General features: G+C 38.8%; 2 protein-coding genes across 7 annotated transcripts in view; one reads left to right on the forward strand and one right to left on the reverse strand.

Annotated features, from left to right (window-relative positions):
• Nucleotides 1-7,407, forward strand: part of LOC125025057 (laminin subunit beta-1-like) — a 63,078-nt gene extending 55,671 nt beyond the window's left edge. For all 6 annotated transcript variants that reach the window (XM_047613275.1, XM_047612978.1, XM_047613147.1 and 3 more), the window contains 11 exons: nt 164-260; nt 433-624; nt 1,388-1,568; nt 1,757-1,941; nt 2,356-2,591; nt 2,814-3,185; nt 3,315-3,459; nt 3,660-3,820; nt 3,942-4,139; nt 4,406-4,541; nt 6,683-7,407. In XM_047613275.1, coding sequence (XP_047469231.1) covers nt 164-260; nt 433-624; nt 1,388-1,568; nt 1,757-1,941; nt 2,356-2,591; nt 2,814-3,185; nt 3,315-3,459; nt 3,660-3,820; nt 3,942-4,139; nt 4,406-4,541; nt 6,683-6,831 — 2,052 coding nt within the window. In that variant the 3' untranslated portion in view covers nt 6,832-7,407. The remainder of the gene's footprint in view (nt 1-163; nt 261-432; nt 625-1,387; nt 1,569-1,756; nt 1,942-2,355; nt 2,592-2,813; nt 3,186-3,314; nt 3,460-3,659; nt 3,821-3,941; nt 4,140-4,405; nt 4,542-6,682) is intronic.
• Nucleotides 7,408-18,599: 11,192 nt separating this feature from the next.
• Nucleotides 18,600-25,000, reverse strand: part of LOC125046789 — a 19,994-nt gene continuing 13,593 nt past the window's right edge. Inside the window, exons 11-16 of the mRNA XM_047644770.1 lie at nt 24,603-24,650; nt 22,807-22,892; nt 21,358-21,414; nt 21,034-21,229; nt 20,735-20,904; nt 18,600-20,109 (exon numbers count right to left, since the gene is read on the reverse strand). Coding sequence (XP_047500726.1) covers nt 20,043-20,109; nt 20,735-20,904; nt 21,034-21,229; nt 21,358-21,414; nt 22,807-22,892; nt 24,603-24,650 — 624 coding nt within the window. The 3' untranslated portion in view covers nt 18,600-20,042. The remainder of the gene's footprint in view (nt 20,110-20,734; nt 20,905-21,033; nt 21,230-21,357; nt 21,415-22,806; nt 22,893-24,602; nt 24,651-25,000) is intronic.

Consider the following 25,000-nt stretch of genomic DNA (forward strand, 5'->3'; position numbering starts at 1 on the left):
TGTTTATTTAATCTTTATTATTGCCATCATCATTATCATTTTACATGGAGAGTGCTTTTTTTGGTGGCACTTTTTCGTGCTGAGTGCATAAAAAAGTGTTTGGTCACCTACAGAGCTGCATCATGAACCTCTTTACTTATAATATTGATTTTACATTTAACAGTTTGATGGGCAGTGTCAGTGTCGACCTGGATTTGGTGGACGGCAGTGCAATCAGTGCCAAACAAATTTCTTTGGCAATCCACGTGTTGAATGCCTGCGTATGTTTCTTTTAAGAAAATTAGTATTCAGTTTTACAACATAGAAAAAAATGCATATGAAAATCCACCTATTTTTGATTGCTAGTTTTGCCCTAATATAAATTGAAAATTGATAATAAAAAATATTGTTTATTATTATTTTTATTTAAACTAATTTCTCCCTTATCTTCAGCTTGTAATTGCAACCCAGAAGGCTCAGAGACTCTCCAGTGTGATCACGAGACAGGGTACTGCAAGTGTCGAGAGGGCATCGGGGGCGTGAAGTGTGATGAGTGTGCCCGAGGATTCACCGGCAGAGCACCATACTGCCAGACATGTGGGGAATGCTTTGACAACTGGGACCTTATTTTGAATGATTTACGAGGTGAGGAAGTGGGGCTGTGTGACCATTTGAATGTATGATTCACCAACTGACAGTTTATAGAGGGACATGCAGAGTGCAAAACTTTCTAAGCTGGGAAATTTAGGAGGACTGCACCCTTCAATATACTGTGGAATATAAAATGGTCTCTACCTTCCTAATACTCTTTCTTCACCTATTTGGCAAATAATGTAATAAATTAGCCCATGTTATTAGCAAACTAGAATCCTTCAGCGTGCAATAAAATTGATTAGGTGTACTGAAGTTTAAATGAGATAAGACTTAGAAAAGTTTTCAGTAGCTTCATTTGCACCTCAATAAAATCTGAAAATGGAAATCACAAGAGGGGAAAATATGTACACAGTAAGCTAATGGCACATAAAGTCTTTCCCTACCTCACTCATCCAGTCTTGTGCAACTCCCAGTTTGAGAACAGCTTTTTCTATGGCATGGTCTTGATCTATATTCAGTGCCCTAAAGTAATTAATTAATTACCCTCATTGACCCTTTATTTTCTTTCTATCTTTCTTTTTTCTCTTTCTTTCTTTTTTCTTTCTTTCTCTTATTATTTTCTTTATTTTTCTCTTTCTTTTCTTCTTATTTTTCTTATTTTTCCTTTCTTCTTCCTCCTCTTCCTGTGGGGAATTACAATTGATTTTTTTTTTTACTTGTGTGTATAGTTCTATTTTTATTATATTTCTGTCTCAATAGTTGTGATCTTTGTTTCAAATAAATTTTGATTAATTCCATTATAATTAATTTTCAGATCGCACAGAAGCCCTGATTGCAGCTGCTGGACAGATCAAGCAGACAGGAGCAACTGGTGCATACAGTCATGAGTTTGAGTCAATGGAGGAGAAGATTGCAGATGTACAGAACATTTTGCTAACTGCCAACCTAACATCACAGAATCTTGCCTCCCTCTCAAGCCTCATTTCTGAGTTAACGTAAGTGCATTATGTATACAATGGAAAAAACATGAAAGGAATAAGAGTATATGCAGTAATTTCATGTTGAAAAAGTCTTATGAAAAGTATATTGTATATTGTTATATGTAGAGTTTAGTTTCATTTTTTTTTACCACTTTTTCAAGCTAAGGAAACAAACACCATTTCATATACCATATATGTTCCAGTGACAACCTAACTGTAGCTGCATCAGAACTTCAAGACCTGGAGCATGGTGTGGATAACACTACACAGCGCATTTCTTTGGCAACAAATGCCCTGGCAGATCTTAGATTGCAAGCAGAGGAGCTGAAGAATCAAGCAGGAGACCTTAAAGAAAAAGCTACTAAGTTGCAAGAAGCTAATGTTGAAGGTTTGTGTGTGGGGGTGGTAGGGGGAGAGGATAATGTGGATCTGTAGCCAATAATGGGTTCTGGTTCATGGATGGATGGATATCATTGGGATTTTGTATGTCTGTCTCTTTTTTCCCCTATGTGTATGTATCTGTGTTAACATTGTTCATTTATACTTTGTTAGATCATCCTTTCATTTTCGTCTTACAGTTTTGATTGAGTTTGAAAGGTGCATGGAAAAAAAAGGAAATAGAGCAAGGCCCCAAATCTTATGCTATTTCTTTTTTTTTTGTTTTGTTAAATAAATGGACACTGTAAAATTAGCCTTAATTCTTTGTGTTTTTAGTGCCTCTTAATACTCACAGTAAAAATAGGAATGTTGTAGCCTGTTGCACTCAAAGCATAGATAATAAATGCTCCCTTTGTCTCCACAGGTGCTCTCAACCTCACCAGGGTGGCTGGAGAAAGATCACGAGTTGCCCAAGAGAAAGTTGAGCTAACTCAAGTCATTGTTGGGGAGTCAAGGCGCTCTCGCCGCAGGACTGAAAATCTTCTTCTGCATGCCTTAGATCGTTTCAACCGTACGCAGATTGGAAATGAAGAGAACTTAGCAGAAATGACAGATGTGCTGGATGAAATGTATCGAGGCATTCCAGATCTTAATGAGCAGGTAACATATTTGAAGTCATGTTTGAGCATTATTGACACTGCAGTATTTGGCTAATAGGTTAAAAGGATTTTTTGTAAAACCAAGTAGTATTTTGTGTTATAGTAGACGTGGACCCTAACATTTTGATAGTGAAACAAAATCGTATTATTTAGTAAATGAGGTCTTTTTGTTGGAGTGTGATGATAGGTTATTCTTGTTGTTAGTACTTTTATCTTTTTGTAGGTGTGTGACCGACGGGGTGATCCTTGTGATACCTACTGTGGTGGAGCTGGCTGTGGAAAGTGCGGAGGGCTCTCGTGTAATAACGGTCTTGTAAACACCGCTGAGCTTGCACTCAAGTTTGCAGATGATGCCAAGGAAATGCTGAAGAAGAAGGAGGCCTCAGTTGATGAGCTATTACGAGGCATTGCTGGGGCTAAAAGGCAGTCTGATATAGCCTCAGACTTGGCTCTGATGGCCTATGACTTGGCCTTCAGTTCCCGTAACTTAACAGATTCATACAAAGCAAGAATTACCAAGCTTTTGGAAGAAATTGAGGAGTACTTTAGCACACCTGGTGCAAAACCGCAGGAAATCAGGGATCTAGCTGAAGAGGTGTGTATGAAGTATTAATGATTGTCTTATGATTAACCATTCAGTCTTATGAAGCAGCATGGGTTAGCTGAGAAAGAATGGACCCAAATTCTAAAGTATTATTTTTCATTGGTTGCATTTAATCAACAGGTCTTGAGCATCGTTATCTCCTTGGAACCAGAACAGATTACAGACCTGGCAGAGAAGATCACACTTGCCATTGAGACTCTAACAAACATTAATGCAATTATTGATGCAACCAGGAATGATCTGGACCTCGCAATACAGTTGAAAGGTACTCCTAATTATGCTCCATTCTAGATAGTGTATTGATGTATACCCAGATTATAGTACCAAATATTTTATACTTACTTATGTGTCTTTCTGCTGTAGTTTCTGTCATGGAAGATTATAATATTCAATTTCCTGAGTATATAGATATAGATCAAACATTTATCTTTTCTAATATGAGTCTTTTTTAAATGTTAACATCAGAAAGAGCTGACAGAGCCAAGGTTAAGGCTGAAGGAACACTAGGTGTAGCAGAACGTGTTGTAGAAGCCCTCACTGAAGCAAGCGCAGCACAGGATGCTGCAGAACAAGCTATCATGCAGGCTAGTGATGACATTGATGCCACACAGACTCATCTTACCCAGGTAGGTTCAAGCAGGTTTCATAATGAGTTATTAGTTGCCATAGATCTTTCATTCAGGACTCTACTTGAAATTTAATTTGTAAGCTATGAAAACACCTAAAAAGCAAATAATTCCATTCCAGATTGCTAGTGAGACCAGTGTAGCTCAGGCCAAAGCTAATTCCTCACTAAGGGATGTACAGGACCTAGAAAGGAGAGTTGAGAGTGTAAAGTCGCAGTATATCATCAATCAGCAACATCTAGAAGATACGACTGCTGCTGTCAGCCAGGCAGATCTCAAAGCACAGCGAGCAGCCAATGATGCAAAACAGCTGGAAGATGTAAGGCAGACAGTACTTTTACATATGCAAATCATGTGGGGATATTGGAAAGATGTACAAAATGTGACAGGAAGGATTTTCTAGAGAATATTAAATTTGTGAATTATTTTAGAATGAGTGTTCATGTAATATTTTATATAATATCCTTTATTCTGTGACTATGTGACTTATAATGACAGTGGTGACTAACGAGTATATCAGGTGAAGTTTATTTTTTTTACATTCTGTCAAGTAAGTTTTGTAAAAATTGTCTTTTTTGTTTTCAGAATTACGAGATTGTAGAGGAAAAGCTACGGATCAAGTTCCAAGCAGCTGAAGAAGCCAGACAAAGGGCAGAAGAACTTCGAAAGAGAGCAAACAAATTGGCATCAGAAGCTCAAGTCAAGCTAAGTATGCTTAAGGGTAAGTGTCTCACAATGAGAAAAAATAGGGGAATAAAATTGAATAAAGATATTTTTCTGGTTGATTAAGGTCTGGTGCAAAAATTATAGTAATTAGATATGATAGCCATTCTAAAATATCAGTTGAGTTGACTTCATGTACCTATAATCCACCCTGGCAACCCCATGGAAGTCGGTCACTCCCTCCACCCCATCACCTCCACCATTACCTACCAAAAATTTGCCTGCCGCCTTGGAGTGTAGACTTAATATCGATTAGTCTTGAGGGTCCTGTGTGTCAATGCAGCCCTTTCTGACAAGCAACTGTATTTGCTCTATGCCAGTATGTCCTGCAGGATGGCTACTTGTGGCAAAACTGTAAAGTAGGCTAGCCTGCACCTACTCAACTTGCTGCCCATACTAATGAGACTGGCTTTAAGTTGTCTATGCTGACATTTCTGAGCCAGCTAATTGTGGCAGAAAGCCTTCTTTCTGTTCCATGCCAGTACAGCCCTTTAAAAGTTGTTTGTTTACAGAAAACCCCTATTAGAAAACCCTACCAGTGACTAATCTATGCCATTGCCACTGCCTCTAGGCCAGCTAATTGTGGTACATTTAGTTGGTTGGTTGGCATACATTTACTTATTCAATCATCTATAGGCCAGATCAGTTTATGGCCCAACTCTTTATGTGGTAGGGGTTTCCCAGCTTATTTTGCTGTTACTAATGTTTATAACATTATAGTTATTATAATGTCTATAAAAAAATAACACTATCAATATTCATAGCATTAGTAAAAAATATGTTTTTCCCGCCAATTCTCTTTGTGGCTAAGCACTATCAGATATTTCAAAAAAAAAATTTAAAGTGAGCACAGCATTTTCCTCAGCTGCATGGGGTTAATAAATGCAGGGTAGTGTTGGGAGATCTTTGTGATAATTCATGCATTGATGGATTAGGAGTCAGTGGTATTTTACCTTACACCCCATAAGAAAGACCTTGCCTTTAAGTAATGAAAAAAGGCATTTTATGGCAACAATAAATATTTTAGCGGCTATAGGCTTTCTTTATGGATTAGAGGAGTTTCATTTTCTACAAAATCATACATTTCTTTTGGGGCCCATTGATTTTCAGGTCTTTGGCAAAAGTATTGAGAACTCCAATGAAAATAAACCTTTTTTCCTAAATCACTGTACTTACTTGTTTAACCCTAGAGAACCAGACACTGGCTTCAAAAGGCGTGGGAGACCCCACCATAACTAACTTATTGCTATTACACTTGTGGTGTGATGTCAGTGAATGGTGGACCTGTCACAGTTCAACTGTCTTCCATCTTCCATCATGGAAAAACACATTTTGTTTTAGCTCCCCCTGAAGTATAAGAAAAAGTGCCAGCTCCAGCCCCTGCAGCCAAAATATGTCAAATTGAGCAAGTCCATTACATTTCATGTCCTCTCAGTTTTGGTTTGAGATGATTCTGATGAGTGGTTTGAAATAATATCCACTCATATCCACATTTAGACTTAAAAACTAGTCCGATTCAAAATGTACCAAAAGGCCTAGTAAAAAACATGCCTCTTTTCATTTCACTAGAAACCGAACTTATCTAGGTAGGAGCAAGAAGAAATGTATGGGCTGTAAACTTAACACTTAGAAGTTAATGCCCATAAAAATTTAGATCACTCATCAGTCTGGAACAGACCATAATTATTATCTAATTTAGGACTTTGATTTTTTCAAACAAAAGATGGATATATATATATTACTTCATATGGAGCATTGAGGATCATTATACTTTATTATGGAGTCGTTCATTTCCATTGAAATTGCTGCAGATTTTTCTGGGATTTTTTTTTTTTTTTTTTAGCATCCCAGCTTTAAAAAACAAGGTTTGACAATAAATTATGATCAGGTAATCTTGGTTTTCTATGGTTAATAAAATAGAGTACTGCTTGAGATGTGGGATGAAAGAAAATCAATTTATGGTAAGCTGTAACAACCAATGAAAGGGTTTTTGTAAAACAAACAATATTAAAAGATTAGCATTTTGAAAGCTCTTTAAACCAATAAACCCAGTTCTGGGTTGAATTATATAATGCTAAGATGAATTGAATAATTCATGTGAACATATTCTTAGTATTTTTATATTTTTATATTTCACAGAGATGGAGGTAATATTTGTGAAGAATGAGATAATTCTTGAAGACTATGAAGAAGAAATTCGCAAAATGGAAGTGAGCATGGAGGAGCACCATGAATACATATCAAAGAAGACAGAATTCTATGCTACCTGTCAGTCTGGGAGACGCTGATCTGATTCTCAAGAGGAACCATGTTCTGTCAGGCTCATTGTTGATACCATAAAAAGTCATTCATCTTTTATAATTTCTCCTTGTTTAGAATTCTGTGAAATACAGTAAGAAAAACTAAGAAAATTTGATTTTTTATGTTATGAAAGATTACAGATGTAATGACTTTACTACAATTTCAAAAAGGCTTCAGTAACAAATTGTTATCAGCTTATGGAGCAAGAGACTTAAATGTTCTTTATACTGAGGATGCCTAGAAACACTGTTATTTATTACCAGATACTTCACTTCATAATTCCTGAAATGAAAAACTAAGGAAGCCCTTTACACTGAGATGTACAGTCAGGGATATTGAATGAATATAAATTGGTTGTATACCTGTGACTTGTGTTTATTTGTACTTTTTAAAATATTTTTTCTTCCTTTTTTTTGTGTGTAACACTATCTTTCAGTTGTTGAACTGAAAATGATTTTTAAAAGGTATTTGTGTAAAGTTGATAGAACAAAACCGATAAATATAAATATTGTTAATTTCATTTTTGGTTTCTGATAATTATTAATACAGTATTTCAACTTTTTCGTTTATATCTCTCATTTACATTTTATTTATAATCTCTTTTTACTTTTATTAAAGGGAGAATGTCTAGCAAATATGTTAGTTCTCTCTTTAAATAACATAAATAAGATACAAAAACAAGAAATCTCTGATTCTACAAATAACAGTGAATTCCTAACAGCAGTTTAATAATAGTCTTCCTGTCCATAATTAGTAGTTTTGAATGGAATGACAAAGAGAATCTCCTGTGTAGTTCTTGAGATTTGACTGTAAATACACACAAGTATGTATAGATATTAAGACACTGCCACTCACTACCAAAGTGCCCAAACAATCTTTGTAGCTTGGTTTTAGTTTTGTAAAATTAACTAATAATTTTAGTGTGGTTATCATATTCTCCATTTTATCTTTCTCTTCTTTCAAACAATAATCTCTGTCTGTATTAGGAGCTAGGTTTTGCAGCGAAGATTGATATTTGTCATAATTGTTTTAGCTGATGCATCAATGCCCTAGTCTCTTGGAGCAACTTTGTAAATATGGGAAAAAAAAAAAAAAAAAAAAAAAACTTTTGATTTGGTATGTTTGTGCTTAAGTATTAGTCAATTGTGGATTTAGCTGATTTTAGTATACTCTTTGTTTTTATAATCTTTGTCATTATTATTATATTTATTATTGTAATTCTTATTAGTCTTTTTTTTTTTAGATCATGAAATTCAGGTGCTACTAGTGTACAAAAAAGTTTTTTAAATATGCCAAAAAAAATCTTCTTTTTTTTTTTGTATGAAATTGATAATAAAGTATGTATGGGTTAGGTTAGACATGGACCAAATTATCCTCATGGCATATATATCACAATGGCTAAAGATGGTAATTGTAAATCTTATGATCCAAAACTCTCAGGGAAACTTTATCTCAAATTATAAGCATCTTGCATGCAAAAAAAATGAAAGTTGATTATGTGTGCAGAAGTTTTTTGTATGATTAAGCAAGATTATTAACACAGTGAAAAGTAGCAAAACTACAGTTATTGTTTTCAGATGATATCTGTATCTAGTGAATATAAAATAAAGTAAAAATAATCAAAAATATCTTGATCAAAATTTAGTATATCAATCTGAACAAAGCAAAATAAAATAGAATAAAAATGGAAATGAGTCGGTGGCATTCAATATGTGTAAAGGTCTATTTTTAAGTGAAGTTTCAGCAAATTTAATTTGTGGCAGTATGTAGTATAAGGCTCTGATAATTTCTTTCCAATGAGCTAAAAAACTTAAACATAAAAATCCACAGTGATTTTGGTCCTGAAGATTCTACAAAGTTGGGCATATTATCATTGGGATAAGATTAAAGAAAGAAAAATTGCCAGAACTCTCAAGATTAACCACACACTGGAGAAACATTTTTCATTGCCCTTTTCTCTGAGACCATTTTGTGTCAGAAGCAGTATAATATATGAAGAAATGAGATAAGAATGATCTTGCATATAATTTGAATTAAATCATATTACCTATTTTATTTGTAAGTGATGATTTGTAGACCTATTGCTGAAACAATTAACCAAAAAAGAAACTTTGGTGAGGCTTGTACTTTCTTTTAAAAATTGCAATTTCAACATAAAAATCATTTGGATAATTATAATTTAGTTACTGTATTAATGCAACAACAACTTTTAAGCCATAACATTTGAACAACAAAAATGACAAATTATGTAGAAAATTACATATTTAGACTAAAACAATTCACCAAATGCAGTACAGGCCATTAATAATACTAGATCAAGTTACTATTTTAATTTATAATAAAGAAAAGTGGATTTTACCCCGGTGTGGGACTAAGCCTTGTTCAAGGACTTGCACTGGCCACTGAACATAGATCACTCACTTTCTAAAGCAGTGTTACCAGTTGAGCAGTTCTTAGGTTTTAGACTTTGGCACTACAGGCACACTTGCTCTGTCATGCCAGCTGTGATGCCATCTCAATTTGAAAAAATGTTTGCCTGTATGGGAACTGCCTATCTTGTAGACACAGCTGTAAAGGCAATGAAAAGTGAACATAAGAGCCAGACTAGCACAGTATCATAAAGCCTTTCATTAGAGAACATCTATACAATATAAAGTAGTTACTATTAATTGTTTTAAATTACAAAGTAATAAAACTAAACTGAAAGGAGTGTCTGGAAAAACTGCATAAACTTTACAGAAAAATCGAAGTTACTGTAGCAAAATCATAGCAAACTAAATGCAAAAGAATCTATCTGAGAATGATATGAAGAACAATTGAATAACAGTGTGAGGGACACTGCATGTTAACAGAAGCAGATCTACTAAATTAAATCTAAACTAGATCATTGATACAACCAATATTTGATTTGGAAGGCAGTCCCAGCAATGTCAGTGTAGTGTACATTGTCACCTAAATGAAATGGGTTAATCAAGATTTGCCAGAAAAGATGTGTAATGACAATGCACTCACTCCATGCTGTGGTCAATGGTGCCTGAGTACTGACCTAGTGTTTGGGAGCTCAAGTTTCTCTGGTGCAGTGAATTGTTAAGACCCCAAATACTGGCACACAGGTCTCGAGCATATGTGTAATCCATCGTCACCCAACCTTGTTTATTACTATTTATTCACTGATGTCCATACAAAATGTAGAATTAAAAACACTGGTCTAGGAACTGCTATTCTGATCATTACAGCAGTGCTCACTAATACAATCTAGGAAATAAAATTAGACAAGTCTGCTGGGCTAAAATGCTGAGGGCTTCTAGTACACCTTGGTACTGAAGTAAAAAAGGGTGATAAGAGATCTAAAAGACCTCTATTGATAATATGCATATTGGATTATGCTAGGAGAAGGCATAGCAGATGCCAACTTCATCATCCAATAGCTACTACACAGGAACATAGATGCCAATAGGGAGCTGTATATTGTCTTCACTAAACTCACAAAAGCCTTATTGTACAGTACATCATATGTAAACTAGTGGTGGAGGAATGGTTAGTACAGCTTAATCTGGTAAGTACCCCCCCATCCCTTGCCCGTTGTTGTCGTGGGGGGGGGGGGCTTAGGAGGCGGAGACTGGGACCCAATGCTGGGGAACTCCCCAACCTTGGGACTCAGCCCTCGACTCAACAAATTTTGCATGGTCTTTTTTTTCCCCTCCTTTTTCCTTTCTGTCCCTTCACCAACCCCTTCTACTATCCACTTCCTAAGGTGTGAGAGCCGTGCTGAAAGGATGAAAGGCTGACTTTGTGCCAGTCCTGAACGGCCTGAGGGAGCCATGGGCACGGTATTCCCCTGCTTTAGTTGTCTAGCCCTTACCCCTCAAACGACCCTGAGGGGTGGACCGTTTCTCTCCCCAACATACTCCAGGCTTATCATGGCCAACAATGAATAACCATTAACCATTAACCATTAACCATTAACCATAAACCATACCATTATTAGAGACAATCAGGCTTGGCTCTTCATCAAATAGCTCCACCAATTCAAACTCGCCCGATTCCCTGACCCCAGGCTCTCCTTTGACCACGGCTCTGAACACTACAACTAATAGCCCCTCCTCAATGCCAACTAGTACAGTATCCACCCTAATCAACACCCCAGGAGACATTTCTACTCCCAACATGCTCAACTTCGACAACTATACCCCCACAACCTTCTTCATCAACTACCCCATCCTTCCATATACTACCTTACAACCTTATTGTCCACCTCCCCATAACACTACCTCCCTCAACACTACTCCCTCTTCCACATGCCCCCGTCCTTCTACTACCCCCATCTCTACAAAATTCTTAAATAATCTATTTAGCCCAGCCAAATGGGACCGATTTTTCGTGATCCTTCCCACAACTTCTCACACTTTCTGCTTTGACAACCTGTTTTCATTCCTCAAATACATATACATCCTTCACTTGATCTAACCCCTATACATTACCTTACCCAACCTTAACCCATTTACTCGTCAATTCCTTTGCCCAACTTTGACAAATAATCACTAACTCAACCACCCTTCACTACAATTTACTATAGTGCTACATGACCTTAGATGTCTAGCACATTTATTTTGCTTTTAACCATTAACCATTAACCATCTGGTAAATAACACAATGAAGGGAAGAGCAAAAATTTCACGAGTATAGTGAAAGCCTTTTTGCTTTACCGCATTTTCAGGCCATCATTCCCTGAATAAATCATCTAGCTTAAAGGCCTTCTTCAATAGCTTGGTGTTCCCCAAGGTTCAGTTTTCAGCCCAATAAAAAAATATATAATTTATTGCTAATACTGACAGGGGTGTATGGCTACATCCACCCTTTGCTTCCAGCCACAAGGGTCCCTCATGGCGAGTCTCCAGGCAGGCCCTCAGCCCATCTCTAGCTCCTCCTACAGTACTAGTCAAGCTGCCCAAGGCATGACCTCCTAGGTCGTCCCACAGGCCTCCTTCACCCAGGATTATCTTGCAAAGAGACAACCTGATGGGCAGGATCATCCACAGGGAAACAAGCAGGGTGCCCATATAGCCTGAGTTAGTGGTCCTGGATTATGCTTGTAACAGGTCTCATTCCAGTCTCATGGTGTAGCGGTTGGTTGGACACTTGCTCCAGCCAACTGTACCCCATGATCTGGTGTAGGGACTTGTCACAACAGCCCCCCCCAATCCCTTGCCCGTTGTTGTCGTGGGGGGGCTTAGGAGGCGGAGACTGGGACCCAATGCTAGGGAACTCCCCAACCTTGGGACTCAGCCATCGACTCAACTAATTTTGCATAGTCTTTTTTTCCCACTCATACTTTTCGTTTCAGTTTCTTCATCAATCCTTTCTACTATCCACCACCTAAGGTGTGAGAGCCGTGCTGAAAGGATGAAAGGCTGACTTTATGTCAGTCCTGAACGGCCTGGGGGAACCATGGGCACGGTATTCCCCTGCCATACCTGGCCCTTACCCCTCAAGGGGACCCTGAGGGATTGGACTATTTTTTTCCCCAACATACTCCAGGCTTATCATGGCCAATAATGAAGACATAACCCCAATCTTAGGGGCAATGAGGCTTGCCCCTTTATCAAATAGCCCCAATCCCAGCTCTCCTTTGACCACGGCTCCGAACACTGCAACAACTCCCCCATCATCAATGCATACTAGTACAGTATCAACCCTAATCAACAACCAACCCCCAGGAGACATTTCTACTCTCCCAACATGCTCAACTTCAACACCTTTACTCCCACAACCTTCTTCATCAACCACACCATCTTCCCTTATTACTACCTTACAACCTTATTGCCCACCTCCCCGTAACACTACCCCCCTCAACACTACTCCCTCCTCCACACGTCCCCGCACTTCTACTACCCCCACCTCTACAAAAATCCTAAATACTCTACTTAGCCCAGCCAAATGGGACCAATTTTTCGTGATCCCTCCCACAGCTCCCTACTCTCAAAATACCCTCCTCTTCCAACAATGCCTCCAAAAACAAGTAGGCAAAGTCTCTTTCCGTAGCCGACGCGACCACTCCCGTCTCGTCACAGTAACAACTGAAAACGAAGCTATAGCATTAACAAAACTAACTGATCTATGTGGTAATCCCATCCCTACATAACCTCATCCAACCCTCAATACTTGCACCGGAACTGTCTCTATCTCCCCAACAGATTGCCCAATCCATGACAAAGAATGGTCAGATTGTGGAGAGGACTTACTCGCTTGTCTCACAGACTATGATGCAACATGTGTACAATGCTACTCCATTCCTCCCAGAGGAAATCGTAAGAAATCCAACATTGCCAAAATTACTTTCCGTAGACATGACCTTCCCTTAAATATTCCGACCATACCAACCTCCTCGTCAGTGCCAAAATTGTTGGCATTTAGGACATCCTGCCAAACATTGCCGTTCCACAGCCAGATGCCCGCTATGTGCCCAACCTGGCCATACTCGATCAAATTGCTCTGCACAATCACGCACATGTGCAAACTGTGGCGGCCCCCATAATGTATTTTATAGAGGCTGCCCCACCTACAAATTTGAGTCTGAGGTAGCAACTCTCAGATTCAGACTTGGACTCACTCTACGTGAAGCCAGACAGGAAGCACGTCGACAAGGCTTTTCTCTTACCCCCTACTCCAGTAATGTCGCTCACTCTGCCAATCCCCCTACCTCCCAAGCTCCTACACCTTCTCCTAAACCCAACCCCCCTCCATCTAACTTCCCCTCTTCTACCTCCTACCTTCCCCAGTCAAATTCTTTTGCCATCCTAAATCCAGACACTCCAATCTCTACCCAATCAAATTCTTTTGCTATCCTAAATCCAGACACCCCAATCTCTACTACAGCCCCAACACCTTCCCCTCTCCCTCCCCGCACTACCCGCAGCAGACAGAATAAACGTTCCACCCCCTCTTCCACTACCTCACAATCACCTCCACCTTCCTTTGCCCCCTTTTTTTCAGACCTCAGACTTCTCTTCCCCCCCCCCCCTCACAAGAAAACCTTTATCTCACAAAACTCCCCAACCAACTCCACTACAGAAACTCTTGAAGATATTCAGAACTACATAATCGAGTCCCAAACTAATACTCATCCACCTTCAAATTCTACAACTCCCGCTCCCTCCACACTCAAAGTGACTGCCGATATCCATCCTCCTCCTACTCATATTCTCCCTACACCCAATCCTCCTACCCCATCCCAACAAAACCCATTCCCCCTGACTCCAGCCCCACCTATATTAACCCTCCCACCATCCCCTCTATCCCTTCCACTCCCTCCTGGATACACACGTGAATCCCTCATGTCACAAATACCCTCTTCCCCAGACCCTCTACCTCCCGACACCCCTCCTGATACAACACCACCTCCCCAACCTCATTCTTTATCGCACCCTCTAGCACCTTCCCCTTCAAATTCTCCAACACATACCGCAATCTTTGCCAGTAAATCAACGAAAGTATAACTATCCTTCATTGGAACATTCGCGGTTTCCGAATGTTCCTCTTTCAGTCCCACATATTCTATTGTCATGCCCACGTCCTCCCTACATAGACATCTCAACTTATCAGACATCCTTACAGAATCTCACACTTTCTGCTTTGACAACCTGTTTTCCTTCCTCAAACGCATATATATCCTTAACTTGATCTAATCCCTTTACATTACCTCATCCGACCCTAACCCATTCACTCACCAATTCCTTAACCCAGCTTTAACAACTAATCACTAACCCAACCATCCTTCACAAACATTAACTATAGTGCTATATGACCTTAGATGTCTAGCACATTTATTTTGCTTTTAACCATTAACCATTAACCCAACCTTGGGACTCAGCCCTCGACTCAACAAATTTTGCATGGTCTTTTTTTTTTTCCCCTCCTACTTTTTCCTTTCTGTCCCTTCACCAACCCCTTCTACTATCCACTTCCTAAGGTGTGAGAGCCGTGCTGAAAGGATGAAAGGCTGACTTTGTGCCAGTCCTGAACGGCCTGAGGGAGCCATGGGCACGGTATTCCCCTGCTTTAGTTGTCTAGCCCTTACCCCTCAAGCGACCCTGAGGGGTGGACCGTTTCTCTCCCCAACATACTCCAGGCTTATCATGGCCAACAATAAATAACCATTAACCATACCATTATTAGAAGCAATGAGGCTTGCCTCTTCATCAAATAGCTCCACCAATTCAAACTCGCCCGATTCCCTGACCCCAGGCTCTCCTTTGACCACGGCTCTGAACACTACAACTACTAGCCCCTCCTCAATGCCGACTAGTACAGTATCCACCCTAATCAACACCCCAGGAGACATTTCTACTCCCAACATGCTCAACTTCAACAACTATACCCCCACAACCTTCTTCATCAACTACCCCATCCTCCCTTATTACTACCCTACAACCTTATTGTCCACCTCCCCATAACACTACCTCCCTCAACACTACTCCCTCTTCCACATGCCCCCGTCCTTCTACTACCCCCATCTCTACAAAATTCTTAAATAATCTATTTAGCCCAGCCAAATGGGACCGATTTTTCGTGGTCCCTCCCACAACTTCTCACACTTTCTGCTTTGACAACCTGTTTTCATTCCTCAAATGCATATACATCCTGCACTTGATCTAACCCCTATACATTACCTTACCCAACCTTAACCCATTTACTCGTCAATTCCTTTGCCCAACTTTGACAACTAATCACTAACTCAACCACCCTTCACTACCATTTACTATAGTGCTACATGACCTTAGATGTCTAGCACATTTATTTTGCTTTTAACCATTAACCATTAACCATTGTCACAACAGGCATCCAGACGAGACTCAAAGGCACTAGCCAGCGTCCAGGTTTCACTTCCATAAAGCAAAACTGACAGTATCAAGGCCTTGAGGACACGTAGCTTGGTCCTTCTACATATGTACCGACATCTCTAAATGCTCTTGTTGATCGAGTTCATGGCTCCTGCTGCCAGACCAATCCATCTACTGACTTCTTGGTCTGACAGCACAGAGACATGGACTATGCTACCAACTAAGGTATGCAAAGCTCTCTGTGACTTGAACGTCCTCACCACAAGCATGGATCGATTGAATGGGTCCCCCTAAAAGGCAACCAAAGTCCTAAATCTTCATCTTGGTCCAGGAGACTTCTAGGCCCAAGGGCTTCACTTCATTGCTAAATGCATCAAGAGCTGCCACCAGTGATTCCAGAGACTCAGGATACCAACATCATCAGCAAAATCAGTGTCTGTGACCTTGATATTGCCCAGTATTGCTACACACTGACTTTGGATAGTAGCTCTGCCCATTATCCAGTCCATGCAGGTGTTGAAAAGTGTTGGTGCAAGGACACAGCCTTGCCTCACCCCTGAATTAACAGGGAAGAAGGTTGACAGGCCCCTACCACACTTTACAGCATTTTCAATACTGGTATATAGGCTTGCTATTAGGCCAATAATCTGTGTTGGAATTCCCTTAAGTGTCAGGATCTCGATGCACTGAGTCAAACACCTTCTTGAGATCCCTGGTGCCTTAGTAGGTGGTCGCAGATCTGTTTCACAGGAATGTGGGTGAAAATCTTGCCTGGTATTCTGACTAGTGTGATGCCACGGTCCCGACAATCCCCTTTCCCCTTCCAGAGGGAAGGCCACGCCCTGCAGCAGGTTAGAGGGAATGAAACCAGTCTTGACTGCCAAATGGCAGTCAAGACTGCATGCAGGCCCTGTGACATAGGTTCACCCCCATCCTTTAGCAGTTCAGTGGACCTGTAGGGTAGCCACCACCAGCCTATGGTCAGTGCCACAGAACTCCTCCAGTGAGTGTTGACAAGAATGTGGTCGATCTCCTTGGCCACAGTACTTGTATTGCTATACCATGTCTAGCAATGCAGGTTGGGGCACTGTATGGGTGTACCCAACCACACTGATTGTGCCATTGCCAGGTCTTCTCACCTCTGAGAGAGCAGTCACCTCAACTCCCAGCTGCTCCAATTCCCATGATAGGGGTAATCACTCATCCTGCCGCAAGGACTAGATGTTCCTACATGGATAGCTGAGGTTAAGCTTCTGGCTGTTGCTTCAGTTGGATGCCACCTCTGCCTCCCATACCGATGCTGCCCCAAATAAAGGGGGGGCAACAGGCTGAGGGACCATCCCTTGGACTTTACCCCACAGGCCTCATATTGAGTTGGCGCCTGATGGGGCATAGGCGGTACAGGTAATGCTTCCATCCTGTGCCCCAACATTTGCCCTCCCAACGGAACCCACAGCCTGCCTCACTTGCTGGGTGGGAGGGACAGAACCCCTCTCCCCAGCATATCCATTTATTCAACATACTGCTGGTGAGTTTCCTGGGGGTGGAGGACTGGCAAGGCCCACCTCCCTCGAGCTGCCCATTAACCCCATGGGGGCTGAGGGAGATGGTATGAAGCCATGGCCATAACTCCATACCTCTGGGGCCTCCTGCTGCTCTGAGATCTCCCACAGTTTAGCCTGGGACCACAAGGTGCCCAGTTTCCATGGATGGCCATGAGGAGGCACTGCAGAAGTCTCAATGACGGAGAGGCTATGAACTGGCAGGGGAGGTTTATGCAGAGTTGCTCCCTTTTTCACACTAGGCTAGCCAGTGGTGGCAGCTGAAAGCGAGAAGGCGTGCAAGCACTTAACACTATCTAGGCTACCACACTATTGCTTCCCATCACTCTGAGCATGAATGTATCCTTCTAAGGAATTCTATGCAGGATATCCTTGATAACTCATGGAAATGATGAGAGGGCACAGCAGCAGAAACCCTGGTAGTACTCTTAGTAAAACACTAGGCCTAAAAAAAACATTGGGGCCAATTCAGCATATAGAAGCCTAAGATCATGACTGAAGGCCTAAATCTTCATATTTTTTTAGAAGAATCCAAGTCCAATGCTTGGGGTGCAACTTAATATTTTGTTGAGATTGTTCGCTGGGTACACAAGAGGTAAAATGGCATTAAAAGCAGTACTTTCACTGATGCCAACTTCCAGTGTTAAAGATATCTTTCTATAACCTTGGCAATGTACTGTTGGCAACAATGAGCAGGCTTCCATCAAAAGAACAAGATAGCTTGGTGAAAATTCAAGTAGTAAATCTTCACTTCCCGTCTGCAACTTAGTGCTGCCTACTAGATGTCCAAGTCTACAGTATCTGTATTAGAAGAGCTACACTGTATGCAAGTAGGACTTAAGTGCTCATAACTAAAAAACATCTGTGAGACCATGCTGCATCAAATAAAGTCAATACATGAACTCTCGATTCAGAACGGATCCTTGACCTTGATTGCCTGCTATGAATGTATGTGAAAATCTAAAAATAAACTTTCCAGTAATATATGACAGTGCATGAGAAATGTAACTATACCGCTGGCAAAGCAAAGTTCCTTGCTAATTTCCCCCACTATTGTTCTCTTTAAAATACTGTTATCATTATTTTTGTGATTGGTATTCCTAAATGGTTATTTTGTTCTGCCCATCAAGGAGTAAAAAATTTCCAAAGTAAGCCCCCCTCTTTCTCCTTTCCTTTTCTCCCTCTTCCTCTTCCCCTCCACCCTCAGTCATCTGGTATCATATATTCAGTGTAAGGGACCCTGTCTAGCATAAAATTAAAGTATTACTAAAACTGAATTGAGTTTTATTTCACATAACCAACATATCTTTATTTCATATTTACTTGCCCTTGATGGTATATTCAAACAGAAACTGAACTTGTTATATATTTATTCTTTCTATGAAGGGATAAAATCTTCTCTATTAACCCTGCCGCTGAGTGGCATGTACACACATGCCATGGTATGCCTGGGCTATATTCTGGGTGGCATGTGCATATGTGCCATGGTGCGCCAGTCCTATTTTCGTGGGGCATGTACGGTCATGCCGCGCATGCTGTGGCACCAACACAATCCCCCAGCAGCGGGGCCCAGGCCACTATGAATACCCCCCAGGAGAGAGGGCTTTCGCATCGGGAAACCACCCGGCGGCAAAGGGTTAATACAGGCAGTATCATACTGACAAATAACACTAGGATGCAATATCATTAAAAGTTCTATTCAGAACAGTTTATACTTCTATGAAATGTAATCACACTTAGGCAATAATTTGATGTCTTCACACTTAAAGGCAAAAATATAATGTTAAATGTCACACTGGGATATCTATCCCATACACATAAAGGGGATACAGTTAATATATAAGAAATATTTTCAGGGCTGAAAAAAGATGAACTAAATAAAAATCTCAATTCTTAGCATGACACTTATTGAAAAGGACTAACAGTGCACGAGAAGAAAATCAGTTCCTAATGCTATGAAACTGATTTTTGAAGCAAAGGAAACCAAGTAAAAGTCATTGTTTGCATAAAAATAAAAACATAATACCTGAATGAAGGACAATAGTACAATTGTCATATGACATTTTTAAGAAATTAATTAAAAAAATGAAAAGTTAAGTATGATAAAGCATTTAGAAAGACTACTTTCATTAATGATAAAAAAGCAACCACAAGACTATTATTTAAAGCTTATAATCAGAGTGTGGGCTTTTGGTCACCAGAAAAAAACAGTAAACTGTCTCAACCATTTTGCTACCATTATCTATTTAATACATATAAGTTCAGTCAGGTACATATATACATATCCTCTAAAAAAAAAAAAAAAAGGAATGAGACGTCTAGGAACAGAAGTTCATAAGGTCCACCAGGCTGAAAGCCAGTTCAAGTATGGTATTATTCTCTTTCTCAGACTTTCTTTTGTCTGTGGTAGATATACATAGGCCTCTCTGGTCTTGCAAGTATGGTCAAAATAATGCTAATAAGTAAAATCTTTGGTGCTTTAGAGCAGGTGAAATAGCTGACCATAAGTAAACTTTGGCTTATATCATGCATATTTTAATCATCTGTGTATGTGCTATGCTACTTGTACTGCATACATAAAAATCTGTTTTGAGGAAGGATTCTTTATGTAAAAAAACAAGACATCTTTAATATTTCTTGAATAACAATAAACTTAAGGCCTTTACTTCTTATTATGATTTTCTGATCATAGATGCTTCAAATCTTAGAGTATTTCATTTTCTAATTCAAATATGTGACAATATAATATAATTCTTATGTATCATATTATATCTAATATTAAGTAGAAGGTTGTATTTATTGGCTGCATGTCCAATGTTTAAAGTGTGGATTGCATCTCAATGCCTGGGCTAGGTGCAACATCCTGCAAAGATATAAATTACAAACATGTAAGTAAAGATACCATGTAAAAAATAGAGTTATGACACACACATGCACATGCTCAAGTGTGTGTGTGCACGTGCACGCACACGCGCACGCACACACACACACACACACACACACACACACACACACACACACACACACACACACACACACACACACACACACACACACACACACACACACACACACACACACACACACACCATAGTATGGTTTAACTGCTTAATGTCAACTAAAGTAAACTAACATTTTACAAGCTTTATTCTCCAAGTTCTTCCAAAGATTTGAAGGCATGCATGTCCAAAGGTGTTCCCAGACCAACTGACCAAAAATGCATTAATTAAATATTTTTTTAGTTTTAAGCTTTCATCTGTAGCATAAACATAAATATGTTCATGTAAAAGTACTACAATCTTTAAATTGTTGTGCATTATTATACCAATGCTTATGTTACAGAGGAATGTTTGATAAAAAAAGAACATTTAATAAATACATTTTGTGGCTGCACTTTGGACACACATACCCTCATTTGTGCATAACCATGATTTCCTGCAATAATTAATATTGTTGCAATCCTCAATATAAAAGAAAGAACTACTTACTGTTTTAAGACAGGGTATTCTCCAGTATACCTCACATAAAATGATGTTACACTCTCAGAATTGAAAACTCGCAGGATATCAGCTGAGCGAGCCATCAAGTTCTCACAGATATACATGACCACTTTCTCTGGATACTTCAGCTTGATGACACATGTAAGCAGTGTGTCTCCCTATATAATTAAAAATGTAATTAGAAAGTAAATTTATCATATTCAAGAGTTTTTCATATGAACATTTGGACAAATACTAGTACTATAGTTAATTTAAAAAAAAAGAGAGAACACAGATGAGCATTTTACCTTATTGTTCTTCATTGCCAATGATGAGTAGAATGAAGTGAGATCATTTGACAAGCAAGAAGAGCACCTCCTGTGGACCTTATTGACAGGCACGTCACAACAGATGTTAATATACTTCTGTCGCTCTATGACTGCAACCAAGTTTTCATAATATGATGGACTTTTGATATCATCACATGCAATAATCATGGGAGGACTGGAAAAGAACAGAAGAGTAAAACCATATTTTATTAAACATAATTAAAAAAAAGAGAAGGTGTATATAGTACTTTCTAGACATTAATTTCTTTTTCAGTATCACAATAAAAAACAAAAAATGCTTACGTGTCGCCTTCTATATCTTTCAGTACTAAATTTTCATTGGTAATAGTTGCCGCTTTTCTGCAAAAACAATGAAGAAATTAGAGCTTATTTTAGGTCTTAATCTTAGCCTATTTGCCATAAGTTCCAACGAAAAAGGTCCTAAACATCCATGTGTTGAAGGTCCTAAAGGCCTGTCCAGACAAGTGGGTGTGTCCTCCAGGCATCACAGTTGGTAGGCAAATTATGCTGGGCTTGCCTGTGAATGTCCACACAGCTGAGCTGATTAAAAAGCGGGCATGGCCAATGATGCCAGTAGCATGTGATAAGCATGATACCTAGCATTACCAAGAAGAAAACATTGTGTAGCATGATAATTGTTTTTTGTATAAAGAAAAATGAAAAGAGAATATGGTGCAAAGATTGGCTCATTGAAAGATGTTTATGGCAGCCACTTAACAATACTTTGGGAACTACTACATGGTCATGAGCAAGATTTCAGAAAATATTGAAGAATGAGCATAAGTACCTTTTATACCTTACTATGGAGCTATATGTAATAAAAAAAACTCAAACATGAAAAACAGTTTAACAGCAGAAGCTTGAGCCACTGGGCACTGCCTGGTGATTTCACACATCAGGCACTCATGCATTTTGACTGTTTTCCCATCAACTGTGCCCATTAATGGCCATCCCACCAATCAGACCCACTTGTCTGGAACAAGCCGTATGGGAGGAATCAGAATTAGTAAAGATAAGTACAATCCTTCTATTATTGAATTTTAAAGTCTAATTATATAAGTTCCCAAAAGCCTAAAAAATTACTCCATTAATCCAACGCTGCCAGATATCTGTAACATTTATTGTGGTTTTCTTTTGTGGAAAGTCTCTTCACATAGATGGCTCCATAAGTGCTCAGCCAGCAAGGAGTCAATTAGTAGATCTCATGACCTCACCTGATTTCCCCTTTCCTTGAGTTTTCAAGTTTTTTTGTTTTTTTTTTACTAATGCTATCAATATCATTGTTATTATTATTATATACATTATGATTATTACAATGTTATCTACATTACAAATAGCAATATAATATAAAAGAGAATATATATCCAAAAATCATGGAAAACAGTAAACAGATGAGACAGATAATACTAGTAATTAACTTGTTGGTGACTAAGCACTTGTAGAGCCATCCCCAGCAGCAGTGAGTTAAGAGAGGGTACTACTCTAACTACTCCTGCTAAAGGTAGGAGTTACCAAGTTCCCCAGCATGAAACTAGCATCTTCTTGACTGAAACCTTTAGATGACAGAAAGCAATGACATCAAAAGGACATCATTTGACAATAGACTTAAGAGATTTTGATAACATTACTAATAGTCTCAAAGGCATGAAAAAATTAAAATCCTTAAACATTAACAAAATAAATTTCACATATGAATCTCAATAAGACAGAAAAAAATCACAATAGCCTTACATGCGAGCATCTCTTAATTTGTTCTGGTCCAAGTGCTCCTTGATATCCTTTTCTGCTGAGCTTGATGCAAACACATGTTGATAATACTGTAATGAGCAAAACACAGTAAATTAATTTTGAGACTGTTGGACACCACCAGTAATTCAAATTTCAGATATCTCTTCCCCAAGTTCAGCTAAAAAGATTACTAATTTACCCACTAAAGCTTTTATGGTTAGCATGCACTTATATTCCTAAAATAGGTAGAATCTTCAACTATATGTTTTACATCTGCGGTTCCCAAACTGGGGGCCATGGGGGCCAATATCAGAGGCAATGTATATATAAAATAAAAGGAGTTTAGCAGATAGGCAACCAATGGAGGAAACTTACAAGTTCAGTACACAAGTAACACCTTTTTTTTTTTGTCTGTGTAATTACCTTTATCTAATTATGAGTTCTTGACAAAATGCAAGAGATTAAGATTTAGGGTAGTCAATTATTCAATCTTAACATAATTCTCAGGTTTCCTAAGCAAGTTTTAATTTGTTTTTGTTTGCTTACTGTTGAAAAACCTTTTCATAATAAGGCAATTTTTTAATAACTCTGGGTATGGGTATTTTTTTATATGCAATATGTTACTTGGTAGAAAAACCCATAGTGGAAACTTTCCAATAAATCTAGTTTTTCCATAGTGGAATTTTCTACCATAGTATCAACACGGAAAAGTGTTTTACCATTAATTATGTTACTTTAGTACTATTTCAATAATTATATGAAATTCTGCAAAGGCAAACTACAATTTTGTTATTAATAATTAACAAAAGAAAAAATAACAAATGGAATTAATAAAATTCCTGAAGTGGTTTTTATATGGAGCTAATGAGTGTAGCACTGTAGACAGTCACAATAGTCATGGATTATGCTTGGTAGTGGGCCATGAACAAGGATCGTAAATTAAAAGTGGGTAATGACCAGAAAACGTTTGGGAACCACAGCTTTGTGGCATCTAATGTCTTGCATTAAAAATGGTGAAAAAAGGTGAATTTGTATGTATAGAATATCCATAATAGTATCTTTGCTAAACGTATAATACTTCAGTTCTTTAGTAAATGACAAAAAACTGTATGTTTCAAATAACTTACAGCATTTTCTAGAAGATTGTAGATTCATCAAAAATCCTATTTGGAAAACTTAATTTCTTTATATCCAGTCATAGACCCTTTTTTTCTTTTTTCAGTGTTGCATACTTGATTACTGAGTTAACGTAACAGAATTTCTTTCTATTCCAAAGCAGGTTTCTTGCTTACTTATTTCCCCCTATTTTGAATCTCACATATGCTATTTCTTGAATCTTTTCCCTAAGATATATATGCATGTGTGTGTGTGTGTGTGTGTGTGTGTGTGTGTGTGTGTGTGTGTGTGTGTGTGTGTGTGTGTGTGTGTGTGTGTGTGTGTGTGTGTGTGTGTGTGTCTGTGTGTGTGTGTGTGTCTGTGTGTGTGTCTGTGTGTGTAAATATATGTGTATGTGTGGAAGTATATGATTCTGTGTAGATGTCAGTTTGTGTAGACATCTCTGTGTAGTTATATGTAGTGGTGGATGCGGGTGTGTGTGTGTGGTGGATGTGGATGTGTGTGTGTAGTGGATGTGGGTTTGGGCTGATGGATGTGGGTGTGAGATGGTGGAAGGAGCAGCAGCAACTGCAACAACATGCTTTGGTGCATGTATCAGTATGAAATGTGTGTTTGTGCATGTGAATGTTGGCATGTGAGTGTGTGGATATGTTGCATTATATACAAATGAACTTAAAGCTTACCCTGATGATATCCTCTATATTTTGAAGACAGGGAGCCACTTCCAGCATCTGAGTTTAGTAAAAATAAACCTTTTTAGTTTAGTGAAACAAACTACAGTACAAACATATGAAAAGGCCACTGTAGTTCTCACTGTAAGGATTACTTTAGATTACAGTATCTTTAATTTACTGCTATGCTTTAATTTTTTTCCCCATGTTAACTTGTACAGGTTGAAAAATGGGATAGGAACTTGAGACCCTGGAACTAATGAAGCATATACTTTACTATACAACTTACAATGTTAAAATTTACATAGGTAAAATGTAGCTCTGCTTTATTGGGCTTCTTTATGAGTGTTAGTCCTATGACATGAGTTACCGTCACCACTACTTGTACTATTTGCTGGTTTCTGGGTAGG

Source organism: Penaeus chinensis, chromosome 1 (genome assembly GCF_019202785.1).
Source record: "Penaeus chinensis breed Huanghai No. 1 chromosome 1, ASM1920278v2, whole genome shotgun sequence".
Classification (NCBI taxonomy): Eukaryota; Metazoa; Arthropoda; class Malacostraca; order Decapoda; family Penaeidae; genus Penaeus; species Penaeus chinensis.